This window comes from Cricetulus griseus, chromosome 4 (assembly GCF_003668045.3).
Source record: "Cricetulus griseus strain 17A/GY chromosome 4, alternate assembly CriGri-PICRH-1.0, whole genome shotgun sequence".
Taxonomy (NCBI): domain Eukaryota; kingdom Metazoa; phylum Chordata; class Mammalia; order Rodentia; family Cricetidae; genus Cricetulus; species Cricetulus griseus.
In genome coordinates this window covers 102,132,591-102,152,437 of record NC_048597.1, presented here as the reverse complement: position 1 = coordinate 102,152,437, position 19,847 = coordinate 102,132,591, and the positions used below count along the sequence as shown (strand labels likewise).

Below are 19,847 nucleotides of genomic sequence, written 5' to 3'. Positions count from 1 at the left end.
ACGGTTAAAGCTCCAAGCTCCAGAGTTGGGAAGATTGGGAGTTCAAGCCTCGTCTATGTTACACCATGGCATCCTCCAAAGCTAACAAGAAGCCACGGCATGGTGCTGCATACCTATAATCTCAGTACTTGGTAGGCTGAGGCAGGAGGATCACCACTTATTTGAGGCTAGCTTGAGCTATCTGAGACCCCGTTTCAAAGAAACTAAAACAAAAAAGTGATTTTTTGTTTTGTTTTGTTTTGTTTTTCGAGACAGGGTTTCTCTGTGGCTTTGGAGACTGTCCTGGAACTAGCTCTTGTAGACCAGGTTGGTCTCAAACTCACAGAGATCCACCTGCCTCTGCCTCCCGAGTGCTGGGATTAAAGGCATGCGCCACCAACACCTGGCTCAAAAAAGTGACTTAACTGAAACTTAAAACCACTGCTCCAAACCCACCTTCGGCTTCTCTCTATATATGATGGCTGTGCAGGTGGCCTGTCCACAGCATCGCATGAGCTGCGACGAGATTGTCTGCAGGATGGCACCAGCCAGCACTCCCATGAGCACTGTCCTAATCTGGACAAACATATCCAGTGTTTGGAAACCAGGAATAGCCTGTATTCTAATGTGCCAAGCAGCCATGGCATGTGCTTTTCTCTATTTTAACATTTCCTGAGCTCAGATGTGCTCTGCACATCATACTACACTAGCAAAAGCTAGGCAGCCCCACAATCCTGACACCAACGTCATCCAGCTGGGGCACATCATGAAGTGGACAGAAAGACATCACCATTGAGGGCAATGTCACACAGCTTCCCTTTGTAGGTGCTGTGGCAGTTTGGATCATCCACTTGAGGGGCAGAACATTAGGCTGCTGGGAATGTGGCCCAGGGTGAGCAGGGCAGTGGTGGAGTAAAGGGCTTCAGGTTCCACCTGTCTCTCATCCAGCCAAGGTCTGAAGGGCACCCAGAGGAGAAGCAAGCAACACACTGGCTGCTACCCCTGATGACCTTGCTGGGAAAGGAAGGTCACTTAAACATTCTCACCCTTAGCTCAGAGAGTGCTTACCTCTCACATTCAATCCGTTGTCGCATGCAAACTGTGCAAAAGGTGACATATAATTTGGGTCATAGGCCAGCTCATGCGCTTGCTCGGCAATGCTTCTTGCAGTCCGCTGTATGCTCTCATAATTTGAGTTCTAAAATGATAGGGCTGAGTTATTTTTACCACAATGCCTCATGTGAGTTCTGCCTATGAGAACACTTCATGCAGACAGCACTGTACGGCAGAACGTGTACCTGAACGCTTCCCGGAGTTCTTAAGCTTTATTCTAGTTAGAGAAGACATGGAGACAACCAGGAAGACGCCCATTATGGGTCTGCTCCATGATAAAGTGCCAGATCTTCAATTTAGATTTTTACTTGAAAATTTTAAGGTATTCTTGCTAAAATAGATGGTCTAAAAGATGGGTGCTGGCCTCATTTTCATGATGCCTCGGAAGCCCCCGTGTTTGGGAACTCACCCCAGCCAGCCATATTTGCTTTTTAAGTAGGAGGTAGCTTGGTGCAGGCTGTGCTGAAGATGCCCGCAGGCTTGCTATGGCTATGAAGAGTCTTGCTTTGCATTGTGTTCTTTGGTCATGCTCTGTCCTAGCTGCTTCCATCCCTCTTCTACAAAATGGACATGAAGGGCAAAGATACCACCCTCAGACCTGATGTCAAAGGATTTCAGTGTAAACATCAACCAGCAGAGGACCTGGGTTCAGTTCCACATGACCGCTCGTCAGTTCTGGGAGAAGACCCAGCACTCTCCTCTTGCCTCCCCAGGCACATTCACACACATAAGATAAAAACAATAAATGTCTAAAGGAATTAAATAAAAACCCAACAGGTCTTTGCTTCCACACCACCTCCTTACAGAGGCTCCCCTGCCAGCCTAAGGCAGCAGTCCCTTTACTTCTATCCTTTCTCACATGCCAGCAACTCAGATGGTATATGCCTCTCTTTCCCAGCTGCTCACCTGTAGACTGTAAGCCTGTGTGTGTGTGTGTGTGTGTGTGTGTGTGTGTGTGTGTGTGTGTGTGTGTGTGTGTGTGTGTGTGTGTGTATAAGGCCTGCATACTTTCTGCTCACCACCATCAGTATAGGCTGCATACACTACATGGGAACACGTAGCAGGCACCAAGCACCACAGGCCAGGAAGGCATCAGGACTCCCTTCTCGTATTCTCGTGGTTTTGGCTAATCTTCTCTGCCACCCTAAAGGACAAGACCTTTGCTATTTCCCATTTTATAGACAAGGCCACTACTTCTTGGATATCAGAAGAGACACCCCAAGGCAGAACAGTGAGAGACTACATTAGAAGAGCTAGTTTCTGTCAGCCAGTACTTGCACTGGGCTAAGAGACTCTGGGAACCTAGCCTCTGCCCCCCCCCAAGCCCCCAACTTCTGTAGGAGATGCCAAACTTCCCTCAGCTGCAGCTTGGGTCACACTCAGATCCCGGCTGTCTGGACTGCCTTCTGGTCTAACTGCTTCCTGACCTTCCAGTCTCAGCAGCTGCTGGTGTGTGGTAAGAATAAAAGGACAAGCAAGGGCATACAACAACAAGAAAAATACAAGTGAGAAGGCCTTCCCACTCCCCGAGCCTCCTATGGAGGAGAGGCTTAGGCAAGGGCCTCCCCCAATTCTCTACCAAATAATCCCATTTATAATCGCCTGAACAACACATCCACTACTTCCCTGAAGTTGGGAAAACAGTCCTTTCCAAACCAACCCGGTGACAACTCAAGGGACGCAATAAACTTGCAGTGCAGAGGGCACAGCTCATCAGGCTACAATGGGCTCATTACCTTCAGTTTTTTCAGCTCCTGGAGGATCATATAGTCAGGCATGTTGTCAAAGAGCCCGTCTGTCGCTGTCAGGATGATATCTCCTAACTGGACATCGAAAGACGTGCTATCAGCAGCGTCGGGGCTGTGGCAAGGACAGTAGAGGGACAGCAAAGTGAAGGTCAATGGTCCTGCTACCAGAATTTTACAGTGTAATGAGGCTTTTAAAATGCCATCAACTAAAGCAAAGTTGGGCCAGCAAGATGGCTCAGCAGGCAAGAGCAACCACCATCAAGCCTGTTAATGAATTCTCATCCAAACATGCTGAAGAAAGAGAACCAACTCCCACCAGGTATCCTGTGACCTCCACACTCATGCCATGGCATAAGCCCCACTCCACAACATAAAGTCATACTGAGAAAAATTAACTCAAAGTCCACCTAAATGTCTCAAAGGCTTATTACAGAAGCCATCAAGTAATGCCCAGTCTGAGCAGATAGATCAGTCATGTCACCTGGCTCAAGAGGGAGGCAGATCTAACTTCCTCTAGGCCCTGTGGAAATGACTTCTCCTTTCCAGCCTGTAGCCTCAGATCCCAGTCTCTCCCTATCTGCACCATCATACCTTTCTGGCTCTCAGGAGGCTGGGCACCCAGAGAACAGGAGCCCCCACAGGAATGACTACTTGGGGACACGTAGAGAGGATTTGGCAGTTAAGAACTGTGCATTTCCCACCCTGTTCAAGTGTGCCTGACACATAGAGCTTCAGGAAACATGTTAAATGACTCACTGCAAAAACAAAAACAAAAAACAGAATAACCCTCCAATTGAGAGGAAACCTTTATATGTTGTTAAACAGAAAAGCAGGAATATGTAGTAGATACAACTCCTTCTGAAAGGAGAGACACAGGCACAGAGCCATCTAAGCTCACAGCACCAATCTGGAGAGAACCTGGCCCTAGAGCCTCCCAAAGAATGTGCAGCTCCAACAGGGGTAGAGTGAGACTGCTTGTTTTTTGAACAACTTTTTTTTGTTTAGTTTTGGAAAAAAGGTCTTAACATGCAGCCCAAGCAGGCCTTGAACTCCTAATTCTCCTGCCTCACCCTCCTGGGTGCTGGGATGACAGGTATGCGCCACTGGACACAACTTTAAAAGACAACTTTAAAAGAAAGAGATGGAGCCAGCTGTTGGTGGCCCACGCCTTTAATCCCAGCACTTGGGAGGCAGAGGCAGGTGGATCTCTGTGAGTTCAAGGCCAGTCTGGTCTGCAGAGAGTTCCAGGACAGCCTCCAAAGCCAGACAAACCCTGTCTCTAAAAAAAAAAAAAAGAGAGAGAGAGAGAGAGATGGGAGATGTGTTTTTCTGACAAAGCCTTTAGGAAACAGATCTAATAATGGGGGAGATGCAGGCAGGTGTTCACAGCCCCGTGAGGCTGACCCTCGGTCACTCCTGAGGCCACCTTCATTGCTTCCCAGGCTGAAAAGGCAAGCAGAGGAGTCTAATCATCTGCCTGACCCTGCGGTGAAAGTAAGAGAAGGAAGACCTTGGACACTAACCGAGAAGGGGCCAGAGCCAACGCACCCCAGGCTTAATAGAAACCCCACACTTGTGTAAGTGGTGAGACAGAAAACACACAGAGTCAGCCCTGTCATTGCCTAAGGAGCTACACAGTGCCTTGAGCAAACTCCTGGCTCAGTCTTGAATGGCTGAGGGAAGGAGGCAGCACACATTTATAGGTAAGAATGACAACTAAGGACATGCGGCAGGGGAGAAAGCCACCATCATACTGGGGGAAACTGGGTTAGTTCCTTCTGCAAAAATCAAGACAAACATACAAGACTGTGGCCTGTTGTCCTTGCAAGCATGTCAGGTTCTAGAAGTGTAGATTAATGACCAGGCTGGCACGGGGGCTCTGTTTTATGCTGAGGTTTTTCTTTCCCCACGAGTGGCCTTTGCCATTCTGACTGTGGGAGCCTCACTCCCATTGGACAGTCTGTGCTCTGCAAACACTCCCACCCACGAGCTTGGTGTTCTGCCAGCTGCAGCTCTGCCCATTCCGACTGAACACACTGTGCCGCTGGAAACTCTCAACTGCACTGAAACACGAGCCACAGTCACATGCTGGTGAGCTGGGCTCCACGGGCAGCCACCTCCACCTCATCCGGCCAGCAGAGTGTGCCGCTAGCCTGCCTGTCCCAAATCTTGCTATCTGGTACTCAGAGGCCAAAACAGGCAGCAGCCAATCAGGAAAACGAAGTGCCATGATCCAGAAGCTGTCAGCTGAGCTTGGTATCCACTGAGTCTTCCCTCCAAATGGCTCCGCTACTGTGTATTACAGCCCACTCAATAACACAAGAGGGCTGGTTCAGTGAGATGGCTCAGGGATGGCACCTGCTGCCAAACCTGACACCCAAGATTGATCCCAGGAACCCTTGCTGGAAAGAGAGAACTGATCTGCACACCTGTGCTAACACACACACACCACCTCCAAACACAGAAAATAAATATCTTAAAATACAGTAAAATGTCTCATCAGATGCTCTTCTAGTGAAGGCAATCAGCTGACCTAAAAGCTCAAAGTACTTCCCTCTCTAGGACTCAGGATCAACACTCATTTTTTTTTAAAGCCTGGGTCTTGCTATATATAGTCCAGGCTGGCCTCAAACTGGTAATCTTCCTGCCTTAGCCTCCTGAGTGCCAGGATTACAGGTGCAAGCCTACCTAGCAAGTAGATTATTTAAATGGACAACACCAAATACCTAATTATATAATATCTTCACTACAAAATCAAATATGGCAGAAATACCCGTTTTATGTTAGTTTGGCCTTAAGATCTGACTCACTAAAAGGTAATAGGTAGAAAAGAAAGAAATAAACACAAAGAGCATTTGCTAGGAGTTTCTTCACAAAAGAACCCACTGGGGGCTGCTGGTGGCCAAGCAAAGTGAAGCCCAAGCCTTAGTCTTACTCTAGTCTACAAAAAGAACAACTAAAACATAATTTGAAAGGTTCCTGGAAGTTTAAAAATAAACTAAGAGACATTAGCAATCAACAAGAAAGAGAACAGCCTAGTGACCCCCTCAGGGTCGGAAGCAGGCCTTGACACTTCACTTCTTTTGGGTGCATGTATGAAGAGCACCTTTGGATGGGTTAGTTATTCTGACAGATAAGACAGCATCTGCCTGGGCTCCCTAGAAATGATGAAAACATGCACAGGGAGAGGCCTCTGAGCGACTCAGCTCCTAGTACAGTTAACACACCCAGCACTCAGTGTGCTGCTGGCATGGAAATACAACAGATACAAAGCTGAGTGCCCCTGCACAACCCTTTCATGTGACAGTATGTTTACAACAGCCTGGTTTGGCTATGATACTCAGTTGGATGTAAACCCCTTACAAAATCCCACTAGCTGCTCCTGTGGAAGGGCAGTTTCTCACAGAAAAGTGCCCATTCTCAAGAGGACAGGAGGGGACTGTGGATAAGCTACATCCTGCTCCAGGGAAGGGCTGCAGAGTTACCTGTCGCTCAGGATGACCCCCTCAGCCTCAGGCGGAGCAATGGAAAGCTGGAATGGAGTGTTGAAGTAGTGCTGCTGCTCATCAGATCGGTGCACGACTTCGCCGCCCCGGACCACCAGGAAGCCGGAGTCACCCAGGTTCGCCGTGTGCAAGCGGTGGCTACTTCTGTCCAGTACCACGATGCAGGCTGTGCTGCTACCTGCAAACAAAACAAAACGGGCATATGCTCGTTGTCTCCCCTGGGCTGCTGCCAATCATCACAACGCCAGGGAACAGCTTCAGTTTGAGTCTCATTTACACAGGACCACCCTGGTTTGCACCACACCCAAGAACTACAGCAATGACCTGAGCAGGGCTGGCTGATGTGCCAAGGACAAGGGGTGTGGCAGCGTGGCAGGTGGGCCGCCAAGCTGCACACACTTCCTCCTGCAGTGGTGAGTGCCGGGGACTGGCGCCTCCAAAGGCGCCAAAGCAGGTGACTGTGTTTGAACATGTGATCACTTGCACAAGGGTACTGCACCTGACACTATTCTTCAGTCACAGCAGCAAGACTTCACTAAACTTACTAACATTTAGGACAGGAACATAACTAGCCTTCTAAACCAGATGGCCATCTGCTGACGCCATGAAGCACTTTCTGGACACGGATGACTCAATGTGAGGACACAAGTGGCCTGCAGACCAACCTGCTCACTTTCCAGAGACTGCACAAGGCCCACAGTCTCTGGCCTCGCTGACTGCAGCAATAACTGCTTCTGCCTCTACCAGAAGAATATGCAGCACACCAAGGAACAAATGGTATATGATATGCCTGCATATGTGGAACAACATTTAGAGCCAATTCTCTCAATTATCAACAAGAACCGTAAGAAGAAAACGAAGGGTTGGCCAGAGTGCAGGGAACCCACTCATCCTTACTCTAGGGAGGGATTGGGTAAGATGAATCTGAGAGTCACATAGTTCTGAAAATGTACATATTCTTTATCTAGCAGGGCTATCTGAAAGGAGCCTTGTAAGAAAACAGTAAGAGAAGCAAGTCAGACTCAAAGATAAAAACACCGCTAAAGAGCCAGAGAGAGCCAGGAGTGAGCTGCATGTCTCCCCTGTGCCACTAGGGCAGGCGGGCAGCTAAGTGGTAGAGGTGAGCCTAGCATAAGCACAGTTCTGCACTTAATCTCCAGCACAGAAATAGATAAGTACTGTCATATAACACTCAGCAGTGTGAACAGTGGCCAGCCTATCTGCATTTGAATCTCAGCTCTGCCACTTCTGAGCTGTGATCCAGCTCTGTGCTCAGCCTCTCTGTTCACAGAAGCAGGACTAGGAGGAAAACCCTCACAGAGAAACCCATGAGGAGAAAGCAGTTAAGTCGTGGCAAACCCTTAAGTGGGGTTATCCAATGAATGACAGCCATTAGGAGAGTGTTAAAGAATACACTGGCAAAGGGAAGATAAATGAAATAAGTAGATTAAAAGCTAGTATTGGGGACTGGAGAGATGGCTCAGTGGTTAAGAGCACTGGTTGCTCTTCCAGAGGAACCAGGTTCAACTCCCACTACCCACGTGGTGGCTCATGACCATCTGGAACTGCAGTTCCAGTACACCCATCCAATGCCCTCTCCTGGCCTCTGTGGACATGGACATGGACACACACACACACACACACACACACACACACACACACACACACACACACACACACACACACACACACACACACACACGATAAACAAATAACTGTTAAAAACAAACAGTACTGGCTTGAGATGTAGCTCAGCTGGTCAAGTGCTCTCTGAGCATGCACCAAATCCTGGGTTCAGTCATCAGCACCATAGAAACCAGATGTGCGGCCCACAACTGTGATCCCAGCACTCAGGAGGTAAAGGCACGAGGTTCAGAAATTCACTGTCATCCTAGGCCACATACTGAGTCTGGATCTGAGGCCAGCTTGGGCTCATAAAACCCTATCTTTTTAGGGGAAGAAAAAAAAAAAAAGCTAAAGCAAATGAAGACACTCAGTTAATCCCAGGGCACTGCTCTCCAGCTGTGCACCACAGGCAAGCCACTCAGCCTGAGTTTCTTCCTAGCCAGTTGTGGAGAGATAGTTACTATGTGCCTGCCTCAGCAGGTGTGAAAGCACAGAACACTCAAAACCACGTGCCACTATTCTGTACACAGACAAGAGAGGAAAACAGAAGCACAGGAACTAGTATTCAGTTTTCTTGGTGGGACTCCGGATATTTGTTATTTTGTCTCAATGAAAATGAAATTTAATGTATAGAATTAATGTAGCATCTTTCATCATCAATAGTCAGCAATTCAGCATCCTTGTTATCTGAAGCAGACTGATTAATAGTGACCTTGACAGCCCTCCAGTGCCTACCAAAAGGAAAATTAGGTGCTGTGACCAGCCAGAGGGCTAGCAAAACCTGCTCCGTGGCCTGCAGTACAGACAGCTTCCTTCCTAAAAGCCTCTGACTACTCATCATTACAACATGGCCACACAAATGATCTTCTGGAAGCTGATGGAATTAAATCTTGAGAGTGAGAAACAACATAGTCCTGAACTGCTCCTCGGGAAACACCCGCTATGACTCACCGTGACAACCTCAGGCCACCATTTCATGCCCTGTAGAAACAACACAGTCCTTGAGTGATGGGGCTTTCACAGCCAGAGCAGGAACAATGACTGAAAGCATGGGCCTGGCTGCTTATATCCCTCCCCTCTTCCAGTGACTGCAAGTGCACAGGGCACAAACCCCTGTGCACTTGGGAGAGGAGGTGCTGAAGATGAGGGTCAGATGTTCACATGACTGACCCACATCGGCAGGTGCCTGGACAACTCTCAGGTTAAATAGCTCAGCCAAATATGATATAACCTTACTAGGTCTGACCCCTCAGCTTCATGTCTTTTGTGGTGCTAGGGACTGAACAGCTTTGCATCCTAGACCTGTGCTCTAGCATGGTGTTAGAGCCCCAATTGCAAGACCCCCCTCTTTCCAGGCTGGCCTCGAACTCACATAGATCTGCCTGCACACATACTACTGCTAATAAAATAAAAACTTTAAGAGGAAGTGAGAAAGCAGCACCATGCTGAACCACAGGAGAGCTTCTGGTGGGAGGAAGACAAAGCTGCTTACAGAAGACTGAAGTGGGCAGTGAGTAATGGGCCTCTGTGAAAAAGGGTTCAACCCCAAGTCAAGGGGCATCTTGAAATGGAGGTGTGAGCAGGGAGGCCCGCTGGGAACCACAGAGGCTCTGGCAATTGAGAACGCCGAGCATGGTGTCATGCACACCTTTGATCCCAGCACTGGGGAAGCGGCAGCAGCAAAGCTCTCTAAGTTCGAGGCCAGCCTGGGTTACTGGTAAAATTTTGTTTGTTTAGCCATTAGTGGGTGCTGAAAGGAGGCACAGTTGTCTACTTACCCAGCAAAGGTACTTTGTTTTGCAGCAATTCACAGTAGCTCGTGGTGAGAATCCCAACAGGGTTGCTGGGGACGAATCGTCCTTCTTTTACTAACCGTTCACATGTTCGCATTAAAGTCCCTGAGAACTGAGACGGGTCCACTCCATAGTCTCTCCATCCTCCAACGCCATCTGCAACTCCTGAAAAAGAAAAACGTGCTCTTAAAACCATTGCCATTTACCGAGAACCTATCTCAGTGGCAGATCTACTGTCTCACACACACAAGACCCTAAGTTCAGTTCCTCGTACTGCTAAAAACCAAGAAACCACTGTCAGCTTCCCAGCAAGCCTTACTCCACTTCTCCCTCACAGCTTACCCCCATGCTACACACACAGCCTCACTCAGGAGCATCATTGCACAAACTAACATCTCATCTGCCACTACTTGATCTCTTAAATATTCGTGAATAGCTGGACATGGTGGTGCATGCCTTTGAACCCAGAAGAGTCAGGCGGATCTCTTTGAGTGTGAGGCCACCCTGGACTACATAGTGAGTTCCAGGGTGGCAAGAGCTACAAAATAGAGACCTTGTCTCAAAAACAGCAAGAAAGAAATCAAATATTCATGAATAAGCTTGAACTATCAAAAGGCACTGCCTACTGGCTAAGACTTCAAGTTCACCAAAATTATTACCTTTATACAGAAATACTAGAGCTATTATTATTGTTGATTTTATAAGAATGAAAATTTTTTTTTTTTTTTTTGGTTTTTCGAGACAGGGTTTCTCTGTGTAGCTTTGGAGCCTATCCTGGCACTCGCTCTGGAGACCAGGCTGGCCTCCGACTCACAGAGATCCACCTGCCTCTGCCTCCCGAGTGCTGGGATTAAAGGCGTGTGCCGCCAACACCCAGTTTAAGAATGAAAATTAATTTTTTTTGAAAATTAATTTTTAAAAAAAGATTTGTGTGAGTGTTTTGCCTGTATCATGTGCATGCTGCCTGTAAAGGGCAGAAGAGGTCATTAAGTCTCCTGTGAGCTGCCATGTGGGTGCTGGGAACCAAACCCAGGTCCTCAGCAAGAGCAGCTAATGCCACTGAGCCATCACTCCAGCCTCTGTCCTTTTCTTTAAGTAGCAATGTTAGTGATAATGCTGGGCCAGAGCTGACAATCAGTATGAGGAGCAAAAGCAGAGTCAGAACAAGCGTTCAGGCACACGCAACCGAACCCCAGAAGCAAGAACACACACATAAATAACGCTACATCAAACAACAGAGGACAAAATGGAAACCATATTCCACCCTTTTCCTTTTCCTTTACAGAAAAAAAACCACAGCTCTGTACAGAGCAGTCCATGTGTGCTCAGGGATCTCTGCAGACAAGCTGGTCCACACTGAGTTGTGCTGTGAGTGGACTCTGAAAACTTAGTATGAACAAGGAAGAATGTTCTCATGATTTTACACTGATTTTATACTGACTAGATATTCTGACAGTATTTTGAGAGCCAGGCCTGGTAGTACAGGCCTATAATCCCAGGCCAGGCAATTTAGTGATTCTATTTCCAAATGAGAAGTCAAAAGTAGGCTGGACTATATATAGCTCAGGGGTACTCACAAGATCCTGTTCAACACCTAGTGCCTCGAACAAATAACATTCTGGGTGGAATTCACTAAAAAGAATGCACTACTAAAATTGATCTCATTTTCTCTTAGGACACTTAAAATCATGTGTGTGGCTCATGTTATATTTCTACTGGATGATACTAGTGTGGACTTCCACAGGTCCATGAGGCTGTGGCAGAGTGCAGAGTCTGCTCGATGCTCCTTTTAGAAGCAGGAAACTAATGTTCAGTCAACAGAACCTGGATGTCAACACAGTACCATCTCCCATCTCAACCCTTGCTCTTTCCAAAGTTAAAATCAATTTCTGCCTACTGGCTTTAAAGTAACAGAAAATGTCAGACACATGCACGTTATTGAGGAGCTGTACTAACAATAGTTGTTCTAGAAATAAGGGACTGACAGCTACTAATGACAGAATGTCTAGGGGATAACCAGGGGTACAGTTCAATGGCAGAGCACCTATCTGGCATGTGTGAAACATTGGGTTCAACCCCCAGAACCACAAAAATGAACATCATACCATTTGGTATTATTTGAATTTTATCTTTACCAAAGCGCTATACCATGGCTTTATCTTACTATGTACTCAAACATATGTGCTTGTTTGTGAAGATCAGAGGGCAACAACTTTCCACCTTATCATCATTTCGTGCGTGCGTGCGTGCGTGCGTGTGTGTGTGTGTGTGTGTGTGTGTGTGTGTGTGAAGAATGTGTGCCTTAGTGCCATGTGGAGGTCAAGAAACAAACTCATTAGGTGGTTTTCTCCATCCACAGTATGTGGCTCCTGGAACTGAATCAGATCACCAGGCTTGCACACCTCTGACCCACTGTAGGCCCTCCACCTTATTTTGTGAGATAGTATGCCTCATTGAACCTTGAGCTCACTGACTCAGCTACAGCAACTAGCCAGGAAGGCCCAGGAGCCTCCTAGCTCCTGCTCCCCACACTGGATTACAGTGCACAAGGCTACATTAGATTTTTATGTGTGTGTTGGGAATCAAATTCAGGTCTTTATGCTTACACAGTGGGTACTTTATCAACAATCAATGGAGTCATCTCCCTAGCTTCCAAGATTTTGTTTTTAAATTTAGGGGGGAGGGGAAACAAGTGGCTGAGTTGATAATGGCTGAGCAGAATTTGATCCCTGGGACCTACATCTAAGAAGAGAAAACTGTCACAAGTTATCCTTTGACCTCCACATGTTATATTCTGTGGCAGGCACACACACACACACACACCACACACACACACACACACACACACACACACACACACGAAGAAAAGAGTAGGCTTGTTTATTTATCTCATGTTTATTTATTACACTGTTAGACTCAAGTACTCTACCATCTAGTTATACCCTTGACCCCAAACCAGCACCTTCCAAGTATGAAACACCCCCCATCTCCCCAATATAACATTTACATTTTGGTAATTCAACTTTGATGGGCATCTTCTAAGAGCATACTTGAACAAAACTGAGTTAACATGATGGACACAGGAAACACTTTCTCTGGTGGCGATGGTTATCAACAGAAACAAAACACATCCAAGAAAGTAACAGGAAACAGAGGAAGACAATGAAGAAGGAAGACAATATGTGACCACCAGCAAGCCAAACCACTTCGGACCAACTCCAAACCAGCTGAATGGATGGTATGAAGCCTGGCATCTGTTTCAAAATAACTGGGGGTGGAGGTGCAGGCGGTGGAGGAGAGAGGAGTCAAGCCTGGTCATGAATGGAGTGTTGTTGAATGAGAACCACACTCACCTCTACTTTGATATACTGGAAGATTTCCACATCATCAAGTTGACATAAACAATGGCAACACTAACAAAGCCAAAGAAGCCACTCTGTGCCTGCTGTGTGGAAGAGTCTGGCTCAGCATGAGCTGCTGCCCCGGAGAAGTTTGCAGTCATGTGAACCCATCAACTTAGTGGCAGGCTAGGGATGCAGGCAGGAGCCACGAGAGCCACTCCTCACAGGAGTCAATAGGGCATTTTACCCTGATCGTCAAGCAGGTACTCAAGACAGAAGAACAGAGAAAGGAGGAGTGCTTACTGGGACGCTTCTGAGGAATTCTTGTTTCACAGAGCTTAAATGTAACAATTTCTGTTAAAATACAGGATCCAAGATTATAGTCCTGGGCATACTATCTGATGATGAATCATGCATTCTCTACTGCCTGCTCAGGGAAAGAATTTGTTTTTAACCAGTCTCTAGTCCAACCACCACAATTAACTGAAAATGCACATCAGTGGGCTAAGGGACCCGACAGCCCTCCACAGCAGCCAGGCCTCTCCCGAAGCAGCACCTGTTTGCCTTTCATGACAAGGATCCCAGGCAAAATGCCCTGGGCTCAGTCTCTTGAGGGGAAAAGAAACTCAAATAGCACTTCAACTTTCCAATAAAACCACAGGGAAAAAGCTGTAGTTTAAACCAAGGCAGAACCAAGCCAGAACCAGAGTGACCTGCACCACATGTGTATTTGAAACATCAGACCACAAAGAGAAGGCAAACCAAGCCTGAGGTAAAGTTACTATTCAAAAATGTACGTAAGAAAAGGCAAAACCCAAAAACTACTAAAACTGTGACCTGGAAGGATTCCTGAAGACCACTGAAGATGTCAGCAAAGTATTTGCCAACAGCAGCAGCCATGGTCACAGTGTGCAGCAGCCCAGTATGCCTGAACTAGGAATCCCAACTGGGGTCCTAGCATGAATGGGGTATGTTTACAGGACTTCTTTGAAAGTGGCACTCAGCTGTCCCTAGAGGGTCCTCTAATTTTCACAGGTAGGCAGAAAAGGGCACGGGAATTGAGCTATTTCACAGGGAGTTGATCCTCCAGTAACTACCAAGTGTGCAGACATCCGCTTTGCTTTGTAAGACAGTCAGAATTACTAGGATACTGCACAGCAGCCTTAGGGGTTTGCTACTGTACACACAGAAAGTTTTCAGGTCTAATCTACTAATTAAATGTATTAAATAAAATTAACTGCATTGCATTGGTCTAAGTTTTATTACACTTTTAATTGGGGGAGGGGGAGTATGGGCATGCCAAAGTATATATGTGTCAGTCAAATGAAAATATGTGGGAGTGTGGTCTAGGTTTTCCTTCCTCCATGTGTGTCCCAGGGACCAAGCTCAGACCATGTTTTTGGTGGCAGGAGCCTTTGCCTTCTGAGCCATCTTGCTGGCCCTCTGTCGCCTCTTCCCCCCAAAGTCTGATCATTTACTTGTGACTCAAGATGCACTCTGGACTGGACTTAGAGACAGAAGCGCTCATTGAGGACACCCTACATCTCTTGTAACCAGTTCCTGGAGTTTTTCCTTTGGCTTCCTTCATTCTCTTGGTCAAAAGTTTAGCATCTTCTGCAGCCTCTTCATTTTTCTTAGTGTGTTGTTTCTTCAGAGCAATACGTTGAGTTTGTGTTACAGGACACATGGGCGAACATGACACTAGATCTTGGGTGCATTGGTCCTGGGCCTCTTACCTTCTTTAAGGGCTTCTGAGAATATACTGGTGACTGACTGACTCTCTCTCTCTCTCTCTCTCTCTCTCTCTCTCTCTCTCTCTCTCTCTGGTTTTTCAAGACAGGATTTCTCTGTAGCTTTGGAGCCTATATTGGAACTGGTTCTGTAGACCAGGCTAGCCTCGAACTCATATAGATCCACCTGTCTCTGCCTCCTGAGTGCTGGGATTAAAGGCGTGTGCCACCACCACCACCTGGCCTGACACTGTCTCCTTTAGAGAGACGGAAAAGCTTTTGGATTCTGCTGGCTCTTTGGGACCACAACCATCAAAGCACAGTAGTATGTGCCAGTTCAGGAATATTCTATCTCCCTTTTGTTTTACTGTAATCAAGGTGAGAACACTCAGAATGACACCCACAATGCATCCTGAACAGACCTGTGCTTCTGCCCTCCAGTTCTCCTTGGTATTTAACAAGAATGCCTCTCACTCAACAGAAGGGGCACTCTGCCCTTGGTCAAGACAGCTTGCTTCATGGGAAAACCTTGTATCAACAGGTTTCTAGGGTTTTGTTTGTTTGTTTGAGACAGGGTCTCTCTATGTAGTCCTGTGTCCTGGAACTTGCTATGTAAGCCAGGCAGGCCTCAAACTCACAGAGATCCTCCTGGCTCTGCCTCCAAAGTGCTAGGATTAACACATGTATGTACTACCACACCCAGCCTGTGTCAGTAGGTTTCTGGACTGAAGACACAGTAGAGTGTTGACTAAATAATACACAGCCAGAGGGCGTGGAGATTCCAGTGCAATTCTGATCTCACTTGGGATGTGTGCTAAGCCCCAATGCACACAAAATAAAATGAAAATAAACAATTAAAAAAAGTGAAGTTTTCCATACAGATTTTCTAAAGTGAAGAAAGGAAAACAAAGCATGCAGTAAAGCCAATTCTGCCCAACTTTTCATTATTTAAAGGTGTCTGCTGTGAACACTCCATTCTTGGAGCCCCTCCGACCCTCAGGAGTTCTTTCTTGCCCTTCCTTAACAAATTGTTCTTTGTTCTGCTCTAATTAATTACTTTTATAAGTAGAATTCTAAGTAATAATTTTCATTTTTTTAAAATTAGCATGGTTCTATCTTTGCCACAGTTACAACCATATAGAAATGAAGCTGGAGGGCTAGGATGAAGATCAACTAAACAGTGCAAGATCAGCATGCCTGTGCCCTGGGCTCAATCCTCAGCACCACAGACAAGCAAAGCTTTTCTTTATTGTAAAATAATCGCTCAACTTTTTAACATTAATTTCACATAATAGTTTTGTTCTAGGCAAGTCTAAGGGGGATAGACTTGGTAATAAACTCAAACTGTGAAACTTTAAAACCCCATCTCTCCAGCTGCACACAGACAGCTACCTAACTGTGAAGCTGCAGAAGGCAGACTGACCCTGGGATAGCTCCATTAGTGAAGTGTCTCCAACAGTGCCCCACACTCCCAACCATGGCAGGTGCATATTGTGAGTGCTTTTCCTTTTAAAGCTGTCTCTCTAGCCCCACGTCTGCTCTTCTGAATCCCCTCTTACACACAACTCCCAGAATGACTTACAGTTATTTACAAAATCATTCTGGAAAATGCCACCTAGAGAAAACTGCATCCCAGCCCTAATATAAACACCAGTGAAGGAAATACGGCCATTCTCCTTCATCACAACATACTTAACACAGGAGATGACAAAACTGCAAATAGTATGTACCAACACCCTGTGGAGGGTGGCTCACTGACATGGGAGCCTCATTTTCCAGTGAAGTTGCCTCTCAGGGACCGGTTTTCTGTCAATGAAACACAATTCATGTGACTTGAATGCGAGTACCCACTAGTGAAGGGAAACGCCTGGATGATGAGCTAAGACCCTAGCTGAGGAGCTGAGAAACAGAAGCAGGAGCTGCTCACAGGTGGGATACATCTACAGAGACAGCACTTAGCATCGCTTCTCCAAGTGCTACAGCCACCTGTGTAGAGACCAAGGCTCTCCTGCAACCCTGACAGGGTACCACAACATGAAAACTGGTCGGAAGGAAACAAGATCTAAGCACAGAGTTGATTCTATGTCAACAGGAATGGGTCATATTTACACCAGCATTTCTGTAGCTTCAACTATTGGGGCGTTGGGGAATACTCCCCTGTGACTCAGCATTGGGAAATGTGTCTGCAAATGATTATCCCAAAGGGAATGAAAAAAGCAAGACTAATATATATATATATATATATATATATATATATATATATATTCCCAACCATCAAGCTGCAACACAATGCAATGCAATTTAACCAACAGCCCTCAGTTCTGTAGAGGGAAAAAAATCATCATCACAACGATTACAATGCTCTGCCTGCCTCAACAAGCCAGGAATTCCCTCTACACTGAGATTTCCCCACAGCAACCACTCTGCGTCAACCACTACGAAACCTGCACCTTTTGACTCCAGAGACTGAGTCTCCACCAAGCTCTCTAGATCTCTCAGCAGAACAGCTAAGACCAAGCTAAAGGACAGGAAGAATAAAAGGTCTACCCTGTGAGAAAGCCAGACTCTGCCAAAGACATAGAGTGCCCAGGGCGGTGAGCCACAATCAGGAGATCCAAGCAGGAGCAAATGACCTTCAGAATCCAGGAAAACAAAAACAAACAAAAGAGCTACCTATTCCTTATCAGCTCAGTAAACATGAGTCCACTTGGTAATCACACACACACACCCCTAACTTCATTACTCTGGTCAGTTGCTGTGTCTTTAAAAGCAGTAGAAAGTGCTGAAAAGAGGGTTAGGAAACAAGAGTATGAAGACAAACTGGAAATAACTTTCTCTATTACTCTCCATCTTCTTTCTTGAGACAGGGTCTCATGTTTGTCCTCTAACTTTAGCTCACTACAACCTATAACATAAGACCTGATTTCTCTCTGGCCTCAGAGGGCACCCTTACTGTCTCATGCACAATCTCATTCTCTCATTCTCTCTCTCTCTCCCCCCAATAAAAATAAAGCTAAAAACAGAGCAGCTGGTGTGGTGGTGAATGCCTTTAATCCTAGTCCTTGGGAGGCAGAGATAGGTGGATCTCTGTTAGGCTAGACCTAGAGGTCAGCCTGGTCTACATAGAAAGTTTCAGGATAGCCAGGGTTACATAGTGAGGCCCTGTCTTGAGAAGAAAAGAAAAGAAAAGAAAAGAAAAGAAAAGAAAAGAAAAGAAAGGAAAGGAAAGGAAAGGAAAGGAAAAGAAAAGACAAGACAAGACAAGACAAGACTTACTGGGGAGTTATCTACTCTGGGGAACTGGTATCCTCCAGACTTGGTATGAATCACTGGTCAGATTTCTTCAACAAGCCACAGAGCTGGCGGCTGTCTCTCCAAAGCCACATAATTACTTTCTGGTCTGCACCACTATCTTCCCCAGTGTTGAGTGCTGTTAGCAACATTCTCTAGACTGGAAGAAGTGACCACCAGATTACCTGGGAGGACAGGTGTCCTGCCTGGGTCATGCCTATGATCAGTACTAGCACTAAGTGTGTACAGAGTTGAAGGTCTCTGGAAGAGCAGTCCATCGGTTACTTTTCTGGGTGGCATGTGTATCTGCACTGGCTCCTCAAGATGAGAGAAGGGTTTCCTTCTCTTTTTAATTGGTAAGATTAAATCTAGACTGTCGGCCCTAAGGGTTAGCCTGATATTTATAATAATTAAGTGAACCCTTCCCTCCTCCCTACCCTGTACATCAAAATCTGGTAGGCTGGCCCTAAATTCCTAAACTCAATCCTCCTACCCCACCTCTCCAATTCAGTAGTGGGGAAACAGGATACCTCACAAACCATGTAGGCTTAACCTGATCCCAGTATCTCCTGCTTCTTTCACCCCCCTGTAAAGAGCTGGGCTTGACCAGAACAGCACCCCTTAGGTGAGGCTGAGCGCTCCAGACAGTCCTTATAGTGCACCCATCAAAACCTCCTCCTCCAACGGCTGGCTGTGTGCAGGAGGGCCTCAACTCCAACACTGCCTGCATCCACTCTATTGTTGCATTAAGTGAGTAAGCACCTTAAAACAGACAGGAAATGAGTCATTTCTTTCTTTTCCCTCCCTTCCTTCCTTCCTTCCTTCCTTCCTCTTTCTCTTTCTTTCTTTCTTTCTTTCTTTCTTTCTTTCTTTCTGGTTTTTTTTTTTTTTGAGACAGAGTTTCTCTGTATTGTTTTGGAGCCTGTCCTGGAACTCGGTCTGTAGACCAAGCTGGCCTTGAATTCACAGAGATCCCCCTGCCTCTGCCTCCCGAGTGCTGGGACTAAAGGTGTGCACCGCCACCACCACCTGGTTGAGTTATTTCTTTTTTAAAAAACATTTTGTATGGTTTTCTTTTTAAGATCTTCGTTTTATTTATCTATATGCTACATGCATGCAGGTGCCTTTGGAGGCCAAAATGGGGTAGGATCCCCCTAGAGCTGGAGTTACAGGCAGCTGTGAGTCTCGTGTGGGTGCTGGAATAGATCCTCTACAAAAGCAGTTAAGTTCTCTTAAACACTGAGGCGTCTGTGCTAGATGGGTTAATGTCAACTTGACACAAGCCAAAACCATCTGAGAGGAGGGGTCATCAATAAAGAAAATGTTTTCACACAGAGGCCAGACATGGGTGGGTGGTAGTACCACACTTTTATTTATATATCCATTTATTCATCTATTTATTTATCTATTTATGGTGGTTTTTCAAGTCAGTTTTCTCTGTGTGGCCCTGGCTGTCCTGGCATCTGCTTTGTAGACCAGGCTGGCCTAGAAATCCGAGATCTGCCTGCCTCTGCCAGAGAGAGAGAAAGAGAGAGTGAGAGAGAGCGAGCAGAGGATGGATCTAGTAAGAAACCCATTAGTTTGAGGTTAACCTGGGCCACATGTCCCTGCCTCAAAAAGCAACTAAAACAAAATCCCAAATGCATTATGAACTGATGAAAGCTATAGCAAGTGTCTAAAATGAGCCTCAAGGATGGAACCCTGAGTTGGAAAGATGCCG

The 19,847-nt window shown here is 46.3% G+C and overlaps 1 protein-coding gene across 1 annotated transcript in view; it reads right to left on the bottom strand.

Annotated features, from left to right (window-relative positions):
* Pptc7 (protein phosphatase targeting COQ7) overlaps positions 1-19,847 on the bottom strand; it is a 35,946-nt gene that overhangs the window by 3,303 nt on the left and 12,796 nt on the right. Inside the window, 4 exon segments of the mRNA XM_027414054.2 lie at positions 1,048-1,177; positions 2,829-2,952; positions 6,326-6,524; positions 9,751-9,930. Coding sequence (XP_027269855.2) covers positions 1,048-1,177; positions 2,829-2,952; positions 6,326-6,524; positions 9,751-9,930 — 633 coding nt within the window.